The 14723-nt window shown below is 36.8% G+C and overlaps 1 protein-coding gene across 1 annotated transcript in view; it reads right to left on the reverse strand.

Annotated features, from left to right (window-relative positions):
• The window catches only part of Slc2a13 (solute carrier family 2 member 13), a 335517-nt gene that overhangs the window by 256087 nt on the left and 64707 nt on the right, over nucleotides 1-14723 (reverse strand). The window contains exon 3 of the mRNA XM_076852769.1: nucleotides 10552-10760. Coding sequence (XP_076708884.1) covers nucleotides 10552-10760 — 209 coding nt within the window. The remainder of the gene's footprint in view (nucleotides 1-10551; nucleotides 10761-14723) is intronic.

Consider the following 14723-nt stretch of genomic DNA (forward strand, 5'->3'; position numbering starts at 1 on the left):
AGAAAGCAATCTTATGCCTTTCCCCAAACCTCAGGGGTCAAAAATTGGCACTCATCCATAGGTGTAGAGAGTCAGAGAAACATTTATAAAGTATATTATTAATACAGAGCAGTGGAAGTACTTCGTGGTGGGCATACAAAGGTAAGTAAGGCTAAGTCACTGTGGAGGCAGTGGGCATGAACATCTAATGCTAACTGCCACAGAGATATACCATGAAAGTGCTCTGGGACTAGAGAGAAGAAAGGCATCCTGCCCTCTCACATACCCAGACAGGACTCACTTCCACCTTTCCTAATGACTTCACTGTTCACAGGCTCTATAAATCTCCCCTGTTTTTCCCTGTTCTTTGAGAAGTTCCTCATTAATGAACCTCTTTCCAACAGGATGAAGAAAATGCTCATTATTTGCCCACTGCATTGTGTCCTTCAAGAAGTGCAACATCTTGCTTTGACTGTGATCCCAGGAGAGGGAGCTAAGATTTCTGTTTATGCATGAACAAGGGGATCAAGATGTTTTGTCAGGTCAGCCTGCCACAGCATCAGATGATGAGACCCAGCGATGCCTCAGACCCTTGCCTCTCTTGGTGCCCCACAGCATCAAGTGTGACACACACTGGGTGTGGGGTAGACCTGCTAGAATGCAAAAATGACCATGTCCCAGTCTTTAAGAAAGCAGTGCCCCCTAAGGAGCAGTCTCAAACACCAACTGCTTCAATTACCCAGAGGCTTCCCTGCAACACTACCTTACAGGTTCTTCTGTGGCCACACACCAGTGCACACTTACACACAGACACACACCTGCACAAAGGAGGTATACCCAAATTAAACTTCATACTCAAGAGGCCTCAATGCACATATTTTTAAAAAAGAGGTCAGGAGCTTCCCCAAAAGAGGCCTAAAAGTAAAAACTGTGGAAACTGATAGACATATTTAAAGACTGATCAAAAGAAGGACCAGCAAACTATAGCCCATAAGGCCAATTCTGTCAGTTTGTTTTTACAACAGGTACAAAATAAATTTTGTGTTTTATTGGAAGGAGCCACATTCATCCTTTTATATGCTGTCTATGTCTACTATTATGCTACACTAACAGAGATGAGTAGCTGTAACAGAGACCATATGGCCACAGGCCACGTATCTGCATGGTGGCACTTAAAAAAGTCACAGAAGAAAAAAGTTTGCTGAGTCCTAGAATAAAGCATCAAAAATAAGGGGCTGGGGATGTGGCTCAAGTGGTAGCGTGCTCACCTGGCATGCGTCCGGCCTGGGTTCAATCCTCAGCACCACATACCAACAAAGATGTTGTGTCCGCCGAGAACTAAAAAATAAATATTAAAAAATTCTCTCTCTCTCTTTTAAAAAAAATAATAATAATACCTTCTTATGCCAATAAAGAAAACAGCTCCAAACCTATTGTATTAAAAGTATAATAATTGAAACATCACTACTACTTTCTTCTCATTAGTTGTTTTTTCAGGTGAAACATGATTTTTCCCAATCTGTAGATTTTCTACTCTTGGGCATTACAATGAAAATAATGATAGCATCTGCTGGAGAAAGAGGAAAAAACACTTAAGCATTATTTCAGCCTTTAAAAAAAATTTTAAAAAAAAGATTGTAAAAGTAAACCGCACCATGAATTGTGTTAAATTTGCTAATGGAGAATAGGCTCAAAAGTCCATCTTAGCAGAGGAAACTACTAATATGCTATTATTTCTCAAATTTAATGTAACTCTTCGTGTGAATTACAATAATGACAATAATCACATTTTCTTGGCATAGTTCACTAGACTAAATAGCGAAGCTTGGGAACTTTGAACTATCTGGTGGTACGCCTGACTTCATGCATCCCACCTCTCAGACTCAACCCCTGTTCCTTCCTCCCCTTCAGGAGTCAGGCTGACTCAGGCAGTGCAGGGTGCTTGTTCCTTTCTGTCTTGGTTTGGTGATGGAATCTCAGCCACAGGGAAATAAACCTGGAAACTCAAAACCAGATTGTAAAAGAAGTTCAAGAAGTCAAGGCATGTGTTTCTGAAAAGGAGGGAACATTATCCTGTCTGTGTAGTGGGATGGAAACTCCGGAGGCCATGGGGAAATTAGATGCAGAGGGAAGATTACAGAAGAAAGGATGTCAGTGGAAGGCACTGGCACCAAGGTTGAGAGGATGAGTGCCAGAGACCTAACCCACACAATGACAGAAGAAGCTGATGGGAAATATACCCGCACGATATAAGAAACTAGACTGAACTGTTTTGTCAACTCACTTTGAAGGCAACTGTTTTGTTTTCTATAGTTGTCTGCATTCGTTCCTTTTAGACAGGACTCCAAGTCTCTCTACCTTCTTTCTTTCTTTCCCCTCTAGTATTTCTAATCAAACTACACAGTACAATCTGGCAAGAGAAGCAGGGCTGGCCTAGGAGGAGGAGGAGGAGGAGGAGGAGGAAAGCCTCCTCCAGAGACAGTGAGTGGGGCTCAGAACCCACCCTTCCCCTTTCCAGTTCTCTGTCCTGCTCAGCCCTCTGCTTTCTCAGTAGAATATGGTGCACAACATCTAGATTTTATAGTTTTATTTGTAGAAATTAGAAGATGTGTATTGTAACATTTACAGAAATAGGTATTCAGTAAATAGTAATTGTTCGTATTAGTCATTATTCCATTATGAATAAAAAAAAAATCTCTGAGGTCCTTTTAGGAGAGAACCATTATTGGGTTCAATTCTCTAAAAAAGTAATTCTGAAAGTGAATTCAATTCTACAAGAAGTCCAGTGGGAATCATTTTCAAGGAAGTACTTTGAAAATTTCAGAGAAAAAAAAGCTAAACTGAAACTGGGAGGCACCAATCCAGCAACCGATTATAGTTCTAGCTTCCAAGACCCAGTAGTTTTCCCCTTACCCTGGTGAGTACACACCTCCTTATTGATGGCTACAACACTGCAAGGAACATAGGTGCTAACAAGCAAGCTAATTGAAATGTGCATCTAGGTCAGGTTCTCAGTAAGACACTGATGGAAAACACAGCCTGGTGGGTAGACAGGACAGAGAGTGGTAACAGGGAGAATTAATGGCATTGAACCACTCTGTCTCCCAAACACAAATCCAATTTAAAATGTGAGGGGAGGGGGGAATATGAGTGATTCATTTGATTTTTGAGAAACATTTGAGAACAGGCAAGTTTTTTTCAGATTGTACATGACATGGCTGCTAACATTCTTATTTTAGAGCCCATCAATGAGATTGTCCTGTCACCACTAAATGTCTCAGCACTAAAGAAAAAAAAATTAGTTATCTTCAGGATATTCCTTTAACCTTCTTCAAAGACTAGTTAACCTTTAAAGGGCAAAGTAATTTTTCTTTCCTAGAGGAGGAAAAGACTCTCCAGACCATGGTTTTATCTACAAAGCAGACTACTACCTGTACTAAATGATGGCTTTAATATTAAGTGGGCAATGAACCACCCTGGAGTAGCTTTCCAGGAATCACATTTTTTTCTGTGAAAAGCCTACCTTTTGGATATTTTCTCTCCAATTTGATTGTATTAAATACAGAGCATTAAAAAAATAGTATGAACCTCATGAAGAGTTGGAGAAAAAGAAATCTTTGACACAAAGTTGTTTTTTTTTTTAATGAGATATGGATTTAAGTACAATTCAGCAAGAAAACAGAAATAGAGAGGCTTGAAGTATTATCTATCTACTTACTAAGACAATCTGGACTTTCAATAGAAATCAAGAAGAATGGCTTAAAAGCCTACAAGTAATTTGAAAAATGTTTCCTTCTCTCCTGAGTATGCCAAGTGGAAAATCTCTCTGCTGTTCTTCATCCCCCATAACAAGAGAGTCAATGAAATTTTAATATAAAATTCAAGAACTGCTCCAATTCTGCTTAAGATTTTAAAAAGCCCTCTGGGGTTTAGAAACTCAATGGCAAACTATATTTAAAGTCATATTGAATGAAATAGTTTTAAAATAAGGAATCATGGCTAAGAAAATAAGATTTACTACAACCTGAATAGAGTTGTACATTGTCCTTCAGCTTACCATTATTAATAAAAGGATAGAGAATTAAAAAGTGTCTTAATATCTGTTAGATATGTATAACAGTGTCACTCTGAAACTTTTTAGGATTTTCCAACAACCTCTAGAATAGTGACAAGAGAAATGTTTTCTTTGCCAAAATTCACTAAATTATGAATCATCTTGCTAAGAAACATTGTCAATATCTTCTTCAAGTTGACCCAGGAAATGACAAACATGCATTGGTTTTGGTCAGATGACACTCTACTATCACATGAAGAAAATACAAGCAACCAACTTAAAATACTGAGGGAAAGGATTAATTTCCTCTAAAGGCATCAGAAGTCAACTTCAATAAGTGTTCAACTACAATGTCATTATTCTGGAATTTGGTTTTTAAAGAAACTACAGAAGAACTTCCATCAAAATATGATACATATTTACCCTCTGTGACCTCTCTGAAGAACATGATTTCCTGAAATGGGCCACATACTGTATCAATTCACCAGAAAAGAAAATGACTTATGAGGAGAGAAGATTTGGTGACCTAATTGCAAAATTACTAGAGGGAAACAAAAGGAGAGATGCAGCCATCCCTTTCACTTACACGGTAAGCCTGACTCCCAAGGCCTGGAGGTGAATCAAATCATGTTTTAAAATGAGCTCAGGGGAGGAACTTGAATAACTTGAATAAATTCCCCTCCCTCCCTCACTCTTCCTTTCCAGACTAGAGATTAAACTCCCCATCAAAAGCAAAACACAGGGCTGGGGCTGGGGCTCGGTGGTAGAGCGCTTGCCTAACATGTGTGAGGCACTGGGTTAGATTCTCAGCACCACATATAAATAAAGGTTCATTAACAACAACAACAAAAGAAAACACTTAAAAAAAAAAAAAAAACAGAGCCAACATTCAACCAGGTTACAGAGTTCATTAGCAGACAAAATTAAACAATTCAGATCTTGTTGGCTTGAATGCTTTTTTGCATAAATTATACAACAGATGGGCAATCAGAATGCCCTGCAATGAGACTAAGCAACAGGTAGACCTGGATCTAATTATAATCTGAAACAGATAGTACCTCTGTGTTCTACTTCTCATGCCTAAATACTAAAATTTTAGGACTACAAGTATAGCTCAACAGTAGAGCAATGGCCTAGCATGCCTGAGGCCCTGGGTCCAATATGCGGCACTGCAAATTAATTTTAAATACATACAAACACACACACACACACATACATAACTACACAATTTTAGTGACTAAAGAGAAAAGTCAATTCTCTGGCTTGTATTCTATTCAGTACCTCTATTTTTTTAATATCTGTGATCTACATAATATCAAATATATATATATATGTGTGTATATGTATGTACACACACACACACACACACACACACACACACACACTCCCACTCCCCCACATGGGATAAAAAGCTCATAAACATTTTAAGTTCCTTGGGTTGAACCCAAGGAACCTGAAACAGACAGGTTTGCAAAAGGCCATTCTCTCCTGCCCCCAGGAATGCAATGGAAGTCTGTCTTGACTTGCTCCCTCCTTCCATCTGCTATTGCACTGAAGCTATCCAGACAACCCCTTTCTTTCTAGTCATTCCTTCTCTTGCCTTGGGGTTGAGGGGTTGGGCATATCACCAGTTGCACATGCAGAGGAAAAGCTTTCCTGGTCACAGGATACTGCTTTACTACCATGGCCCAGAGTGGAGAATGGGGTAATAGAGACGGTGCCTCATTGGGGAACTTCTCTAAGCGCTGCCTGAGGGGTCACTGCACAGGACTCAGGAACTGGTGCTACCACAGCATGGGAGCAGCCGCCTTGGTGTTACTTATCTCTCATTCCAGAAATACACTTCTTATTCTCTGAAACAGGACATGAAATTGAAGAAGTCAACTAAGCACTATTAAGCAAGATGGTACAAAGCATACAAACACACAACTCTCATTTCTAAATTTCTCCCTAAAATGTCTTTGGAAGATTTCCTTTTGATGATTGATTTTATTAACTGGGAAACAATTATCAACTGTTTCAACTTAAAGCTCCTGACAAATACTCTTTGACCTTCTTATCCTTAAAACATACCCACTCATCTCTCATGATATGGGCACACCCTACTTTTAATAACTTGCTGAATGGATTTACCTAAGAGAAGAACTGATTAATCCATTAAGTCTCATTATCCCAAATGTGGGACACCTATGAAAACTTAAATTGAGCAAGAAATATATCACTGTTGGTAACTTTTGAAATAAGTGTTTTCAGAGTTCTATTCTTTTGAGAACATTAATGAATAATAAGTGTTTGAAAACTTATGTATCCATATGTGTGTCTCTGAAAATATACATAAAAAACATGTAAGCTCTAGCTTATGATTTCCAACCTATTTTAATGTACCTGTGCCAATTTCATTGAATTATTCATGGAATTAAAACTTGGGACTTAAGAGTCAAGTGTGAAACAGAGATGTATATATTCAGGAAATAATTATTGAATAAGCATATTTAGGAAAATATCTTTCATTAAACATTTAGGAAATATTGAGATTTTTTAGGAAATGCATTTTTAGCATTTCTATTCTTGTTCTACGGAACAGTATTCAAATTTTTGTTAATTTCTAAGATAAAGCATAAAAAAATCAAGTAAAATTTGAGCTTACCGCAGCTGCCTCCTTGCTGTGTGGTGTTATGTACCTCTCTCTCCCCCCAATCGTTGAAGCTAAGTGGAAAGGTCTTCCAATCATTGACTTAATCAATTATCTAGGTCTCTCTCAGGTTTTTTATCTCTTATATACAAGTCATGATTCTATTACACATCTATGCCATTGAAATACACTAGGAAAACAAAATATGAGGGCTGTACAATAGGAATCGTATTCATAATATTTTGTATTTAAGTTTTCTTTTGATTCTAAAAGTAGTAAAGGTCTCTCTACTAATTTAGCATTTAGGCTTACCAACCTTTGATAAATAAAGATGTATAGTAAGACCTTATCAAAATGTCCCCCAAATCTGGTACATTTTATAGCTACTAAGGTAACAGACCCAGAAAACTAATCTGATACACTTAATGACACATATAATTTTACACTACTGCTCCCCATACCCAGAACACTCTTCCCTCCAGTTCTCGATACTGCTGCTTCTGTCCCATACTTCAAATCCACCTCTTTGGAGGCCTGTCCTAACCACCCCATCAAAAACAGCCCTTCTTCAGTTCCTCTCTGAGTGTGTAAGCACACTGTTTATTTCCTTTAAACAATTTCATATTTTTTTAGTTTTCTGGTAATTATTTACTAATTTGTTTAACATGTGTCCCAAAATGAAAGAACAAAATCTCATCCGACTTATTTATGGCCATTTCCCACCTCTACTGAATGCAACTCAATAACCGCATTTGAAATGAAGAGGAGACATTTATCACTCATTTTAAAACGCTAAAGGAAAAATAAAAACAAAAAACAACAACAAGAGAGCTTGGAACTCTTATAATCTAGCTGTCTTTCTTACAAACCCCAAAAGAAGCTGAGACTCAGTGCCTCTCCCAGACTCTTCTAGTACTACAAGTCTGAGGTGGAGCCAAAACCAGTCTCTCCACTCCCCTTGTTTCCCACTCCAGGGAGCTTTCCAAAGCAAGCTGTTGTTTCCTCTAGTCTTCCTTTATTATTCCTACAGGAGGTATAAACAGTGTTGAGCACATGTGAAAACCAAATGTTTGTTTCCATTCCCATAAAATGCCTTTTTTGTTGTTGTTTTGCAAACTGAGGAGGGCCAAGACCAATTTGTGTCTGGCAATGTTAGCATTTCCAGAGAAACCACCAAGACCCTGGGTGCCTTGCTGAGGACCTGACACAGAGGAGGTGGAATTCCATGCCATGGACCCAATCCTGCTGCACAGCTTGGCCTGGAAGCCTCACCTTGGCCGCTTACACAACCAGAGCAACTATGGTACTCAGGACAGAAAGGATGGCTTCTTGCACAGAGGAGTAAGTGCTACGTGCACTGACATCTCACACATCCAAAACAGGGATTAATGTAGTGAATCCATACTTCAGTAGCTATGTCTACTTTCCTCAAACTCAAACCACCACCAAAAAAAAAAAAAAAAAAGTGTGAAAACAAAAGGATCACATAAGCAAATACCAAAACCGTAACAAATTCACTGGGAAATAGACAAGTCATGGTTCCCTCATCAGGAATCAAACCTATTCATTAAGAAGCTCACAGGTAACAAGGAACTAAGCCGCCTTGTCAGATAGAACATTTCTCCTTCTTTTTTAAAAAAAAACAACAGATGCCTTATGTCTTTCTAACCTCCTGGATTACCAGGTTATTTTGTGATTATCTAGGTAAAGGCTCTTCTCCCCAGACAGTTATACAACACTGATCACAGCTCCTAAACTTAGAGGTGTGGCTCAAAATTCACCTCCTCAGGATAAACAGACATAACAGGCCATTCTCTAATCTTCCTACAAAAGGGTTGACTCATCTTCTCTAGGCCAGGACATTTTTACTACTTTGCAGTTAGCTGTTTCTTCGTGTGTGTTTGTCCACCAACCCTACTAGTCTTAATACAAATGGGGGGAGGACCAAGAAAGACCTAGCTGGTTTGTTAATCTGTCTCTGTGATAGTCTCCGTTTATGAATTGCAGAGACACAGAGTCTTGCTCCTGAATATTACAATGCTGATGATCATTAATTAATTAATTAGTTTATTAATTAATTTCTGTTAAAACTAGTGTGTACTGTCAACAACCACTTGGCTAGACCAGTAAACCAGACATATTTTTAAGCTCAAAATGAAATTATACATTTAATGCTTTGTACTAAAAATCAGTGGTATCCTTGCCTCTTTTTAAATTAAATTGTCTTACTTATTATATAACTAAAATCCAAAAATAATTTAATATGATTATCCTAATAATCTGAACTTTTTTTCCACTCACACAATATTAGCATATATTCAGCTGTACTGATAACAACAGAAACTATTCAGATAGGAGCATGAAAGAAGTTATTTGTCCTTTAAATAGATATTTTTAAATTCAACATAATTTAAATTTAATTTTCAAAAAATTAACCCAATGTTGAACTCAGAAAATTATTTTATTAAAAAAAAAAGTTATCTTTACACTGATGTATTACTCTGGAAATGCTAACATTGCCAGGCACAAATTAGGTGCTTACAGTATATAAAAATGACCCTCACAATTAGTTAGGTGTAGTCTGGGAAAGAAGGTAATAGCACCAGTCTACTATGCTGCATATACACAAAGTTATATCAAGTCCCATGTGGGTGACCTGTTTCCACGGTGTGCATTCTATTGATTCAGGAAAATAATGATATTCAGTTCCATCAAAAATAGGAGCAAGTGAGCAAACAGACCTTCTAAAACCTATTTGTGGCATGTATTAATAAAAGTGTGTGTGTAACATTTTCTCAGGTATGTAAAACAACACAACTATAAACTAGAACTATCAATTCTGTAAAGACAAAAGGAAGGTCAAGATTTTTCAAATACCAATTTGGCAATTGTACAGGTCTGTAATCCCAGCTATGGGGAAGCTGAGGCGGGAGGATTCCAAGTTCCAGGACAGTCTGGGAAACTTAACAAGACTCTGTCTCAAAAAGAGCTGAGGATACAGCTCAGTGGTAGAACAAATGCCTAGGATGCATGAAGCCCTGAGTCTATTCTGAGTATAGCAAAAAGCAAAATAAAAGTAAAAGAAATACAAACTTGGGAAATGTGAACCAGGCAGGTTCGCTGTTCTTGTTTAAAAAAATGCATTTGAAATGCCTATTTTCACACATTGTTTACATCCACAAATTGCTTATCCAAATCAGACTGTCAAGATTATAGATCCTGCCTGAGAATATTTTTTATATGTCTCTGTATAATATATTCTCTGGAAGTAAATACATCAACATAAGTTAACTAGAGCCAATTTTGTTTTTTTTTTGACAAAATTTTGGATCAGATACCTAATTAAACATTTTGATAAAACAAACACAATTATTTCAAAGCTAATACAAAAAGGTGCTCATATTCTTAATTAAAAAATGGTATTAAAAAATTTGGTATGGAAATTCATGTGATACATGTTAACAAGGCATTTAATGTTTTAACTGAGGTTACTTATTCTGAAAATACTTTACACTATGATTTTTTTAAATTAATATGAAAGGTCAATAATGAATGCATGTATTTATACATCTAAGTGACATATACATAGACATTCAGAAGATACAAACATACAAAATCACAGCTACATCAAGTATATCTAATTTACAAAAATATGAAAATATTAAAAAAAAGAGAAAGAAAATAGTGATTATGTGAGGACAGTAGCAATCTTTGTTTCTTCAAAATTATTATAATACTTTTTAAATGAAAATATATTTACTTTGGCTTGGTTATATCTATAAAATCATTATATAACTTAGCTATATTAAACAATACTAAAGGAATATAATTTAAAAATAAAACCACAATATAATATTAAATTTCCCTAAGTATGAAATCCACATACCTGAACCAACCTCCTTTTCCTCTTCTTCAATGCTGTTTCTGATACTATCATATTCCTCATCAATGGTCTGGTTACCACGCATCTGAGATAAAATTCTACGAGCCTTCTGAGTCTGTCCTTTCTGAATAAGCCATCGAGGACTTTCCGGCAAAAAGAGAAAACCAAAGAACTGTATAACTGCTGGAATTGCTGCAAGTCCCAACATGTACCTGCAATAAGAAATTTACATTTATTGTAAAATATGACCTAATAGTACTGAGTATGAACTTACCACATGCTTTTGTGTTTGGGTTGACCACAATAACCTCCAATGGTAAATTAAAATTATTATATATGTATACACCATTATAGTATTTTTATGCAGCACTGAAAATTGAAAAATGAAAAAAAAATCTAATATTTCTCTTACAAATTATGATGAAAATAATGAGTGAAAGTCACAATATTCACATTCTAGACCAACACATCATGCAAACACACTATATGACTGGGTGTCTGTGATCCCAGTGACTCAGGAGGCTGAGGCAGGATTCCAAATTAACTTGAACTAATAAGCTTAATAAATAAGCTTCAGTGAGATCCTGTCTCAAAATCTTGAAAAGTTTTTTTCAAAGTGATAGGGATGTAGCTCAGTGATGGAGAACCCCTGGGTTCTATCCTTAGTATCACAAAACATAAAACAACCATGCTAATAACCACTAGTAGTATACTAATATAGTTCTGATTTTACGATTAAAAAATTGGGGCTGCTTTGTTCTGGGTAAGTGTCCTGTAAGGCCCATCTGTTAAAAGCTTGTTGTCAGTCTGTGGTGCTACTGGGGGACAGGGGAACTTTCAAGAGGTAGAACTTGCAGGGCCTAGTGGTGCATGCCTGTAATCCCAACAACTAAGAAGGCTGAGGCAGAAGGATCACAATTTCAAAGCCAGCCTCAGCAAAAGTGAAGCACTAAGCAACTAGTGAGAACATGTCTCTAAATAAATTACAAAATAAGAGATGTGGCTCAATGGTCCAGTACCCCCGAGTTCAATCCCTGGTACCAAAAAAAAAAGGTGGAACTTAGTGGGAGTATGGTCACTGGGCACACGCCCTTAAGGTGAATTATGACCCAAGCCCCTTCTCTCTCAGCTTCTGAACTTCCACAAGATAAACAAATTCCTTTGCCAAATGCTCCCTGCCATGATGTTCTGCCACAGCTCCAACAGCAACAAGTGAATTAACCATCAACTGAAACCTAAGCCAGAATGAAACTTTCCTCCTTATAAGTTGATTATCCTGGGTGTTCTGTCACAGTCATGCAAAGCTGACTAACAAAGGAGCTACGATGAAACAGTCGTCTGCTTATAAGATGAATTTTCCTGAAATTAAGTGACCAAGTTTGTTTCTTTTCACCTATTTCTTTTCTGTGAATAATAACAGTGTTATTATTAATTGTTTTTAATAATAATCCTAATTCATTTGCCATTAAGCATCATGTTTACCACCACTAATTGTGAATTAAAGGCCTACAGCAAAAAAAAAAAAAAAGAGATGAAGTTTGAAGCAAATAATCCTAATTAAATGACTGAAAATATTTTTAAAAAGCTGCTCATGTCATTTTAAATTATCTGTCATTTTTTAAGTGTCTCTTACTAATAGCTGGCAAAATTATAAACAGCAGATACATCATTTAAAATCCATCAAAGATCACAACAGCAACATGCATTCAGGTATACTACCTCCAAAGCTCTTTCCAAATTATGATAAGACTCATCTAACATCTCTAGGCCTCAGTGTTTTTAAACTGAAAAGGTAACTTTAGATAAATTTTAATGGGTCTTTCAGATGGAAAATTCTATTAATGTAGGACACCTGGGTGTTTTCTGTTGCTCGAAATCCCCTGGGTATGTTCCAAGGTAGATTCATGCTAACACATTCAGAAAGCCAGTTCCATTTATGCAACAAGCCATGCTCACTGATACTCCTCTAAGTCAATGAAGAGTCCCCTGACTCAATACATCTTTCAAAGCTATTCTACCCAAAGTATAGGAGCCTCCAAGGTTCTGGAGACAGAAACCCAATGAAATAAGGCCATTATTTTCCAGGCAATTTCATTTTAACTCTAAATACAATATAAGAAATAATATAATTGTCATGTGGGTATTAAGAATATCTCTTGCAATGAACTACAAATGAAAAACTACATGTAAAAACAAAACTTAAGATTCAGAGAGCAAATAGTGTTTATGAAAAGACTAAAGATATCACTATTTTATACTTTAATCCATGGGTCCTAATAATTATACCAGTACTTAGACTCTCTTCCCTCTGCTCATCCACAGCACTGTTTTTTTTTCCCCTCTCACAGATCTGTTTTTAACCTCAGTTTAGCCACATTTTTCAGCCTCGATTCATGTCACTGCATCTCCTAGTATAATACATTATTGACGCATCCAATTCAATGATGCAGCACCTAATATGTTGTGCACAGTAGGCACCTAGTACACTTTTATGAAATGGTAAGAAAACAGCTATATATCTGAACTTTGTGTATTACCTACACAGAAGATACCTGTGCTTCAGACTCACACCACAAATATTTCATATGGCAACTCTTCTGGACCCCTTGGTCCTGCAAACTTACTCAGTAATTCCTTCTAACAAAACCATTCCTCATTCTAGATATACTCAGACTCTCTCTTCTACAAGAAGTTTTAGATGACAGAGAGGTAAGCTCACATGAACACACATTTCTGGCCTCCTCCTCTTCAGACATTAACTTCTACAAATAAATCTGTAATTTAAATCAATGTTTTATTCCTTTAAACAAATAAAATTTCTGCCTGGGTTCTTAAATAATTTTTAGAAAGCAGTTAGGCTGGGGGTGTAGCTTCGTGGCAGAGCACTCACCTAGCATGTGCCAAGCCCTGGGTTCAATTCCCAGAAATGCAAAAACAAACAAAAACACCACCAGCAACAACAACAACAAAATGTTATCCTATATTACCAAATATTTAAAAGAAAAGAGATTTTTAAAAATGTAGACACTAAATATACTGTATCAGAAAATGAGTAAGAAAAGACCTGAAGATGAAAACGCTCATGTTTCATTTCTCTGTACCCTCTCATGATCTTTCTGTGGAAAGATTAAAGATTGAGATGAAAGAGATACAGTGGCAGAGCACTTGACATGAATACAGAAACGGAATCCTTTTCAGGCCCAGAGATGCTAACATAATATTTTGTACTTCACTACTCATCATTAAATCCCAGGATGTGATATTTTGATACTTTTAAAAGAAATAAGATAGGAAAGGAGACAAAAGGAAAAATGGAAACATACATATTAGCCTGTGCTTCTTAAGTGAGCTTTAGAACTCAAAGTACTTTAGGCCTACAGGCTTTGAAACAGGTAAATTCCAGGAGGCTGAGTCTGAAATTTACAGTTCATTGGCCTGTGCTAAGGAGGAGATAGGACTTTGCACTTGGCTGCCAACCTTTAAGGATACTGAAGGCTCTTTCCAGAGACTAGTCCTGGGCAAGAGGAAAAAAAATTTAAAGAGGTTTATTACTTATATTGTAAAACTTTGTTTCTCAAAAACAAGGGAGTTTATTTTATTTATCTTCCATGATAAAAATATTGTGATAGAAATAATCTTCATGGCTTTGTAGAAATCCAATACACAGGATAAAAGTGGGGAAGCTGTGATCTATGATGGGGAGAACAGAGGAACAGATCAGGGTCTCACTTCATGTTATAATTTAGGTAGGTATCCCCTATAGGCTTGTGCTACAGGCTTGTAGTCACCAGCCTGTGGTGTTACCGAGAGGTAGTGGAGCCTTTCAGAGGTGCAGTTAGCTGGAGGAAGTTTGGTCACCTAGGAAGTACCACTGAAGGGGATTTTTTTTAATATTTTTATTTGTTTTAATTAGTTATACATAACTAGAATGTATTTATGCATTTTGATATATTATACATAGATGGGATATAATTTCTCATTTTTCTGAGTGTACACTTTGCAGAATTATATTGGTCATGTAGTCACATATATACATACAGTAATCATGTCTGTTTCATTCTACTATCTTTCCTATTGCCACATCCCCTCCTCTCCCCTCCCATCAATTCCATCTACCTAATCTAAGGTAACGCTTCCCTAGTGCCCCCTACCTTCTTGTGAAATAGCATCCACAC

The sequence above is a fragment of the Callospermophilus lateralis genome, chromosome 4, assembly GCF_048772815.1.
Source record: "Callospermophilus lateralis isolate mCalLat2 chromosome 4, mCalLat2.hap1, whole genome shotgun sequence".
Lineage (NCBI taxonomy): Eukaryota > Metazoa > Chordata > Mammalia > Rodentia > Sciuridae > Callospermophilus > Callospermophilus lateralis.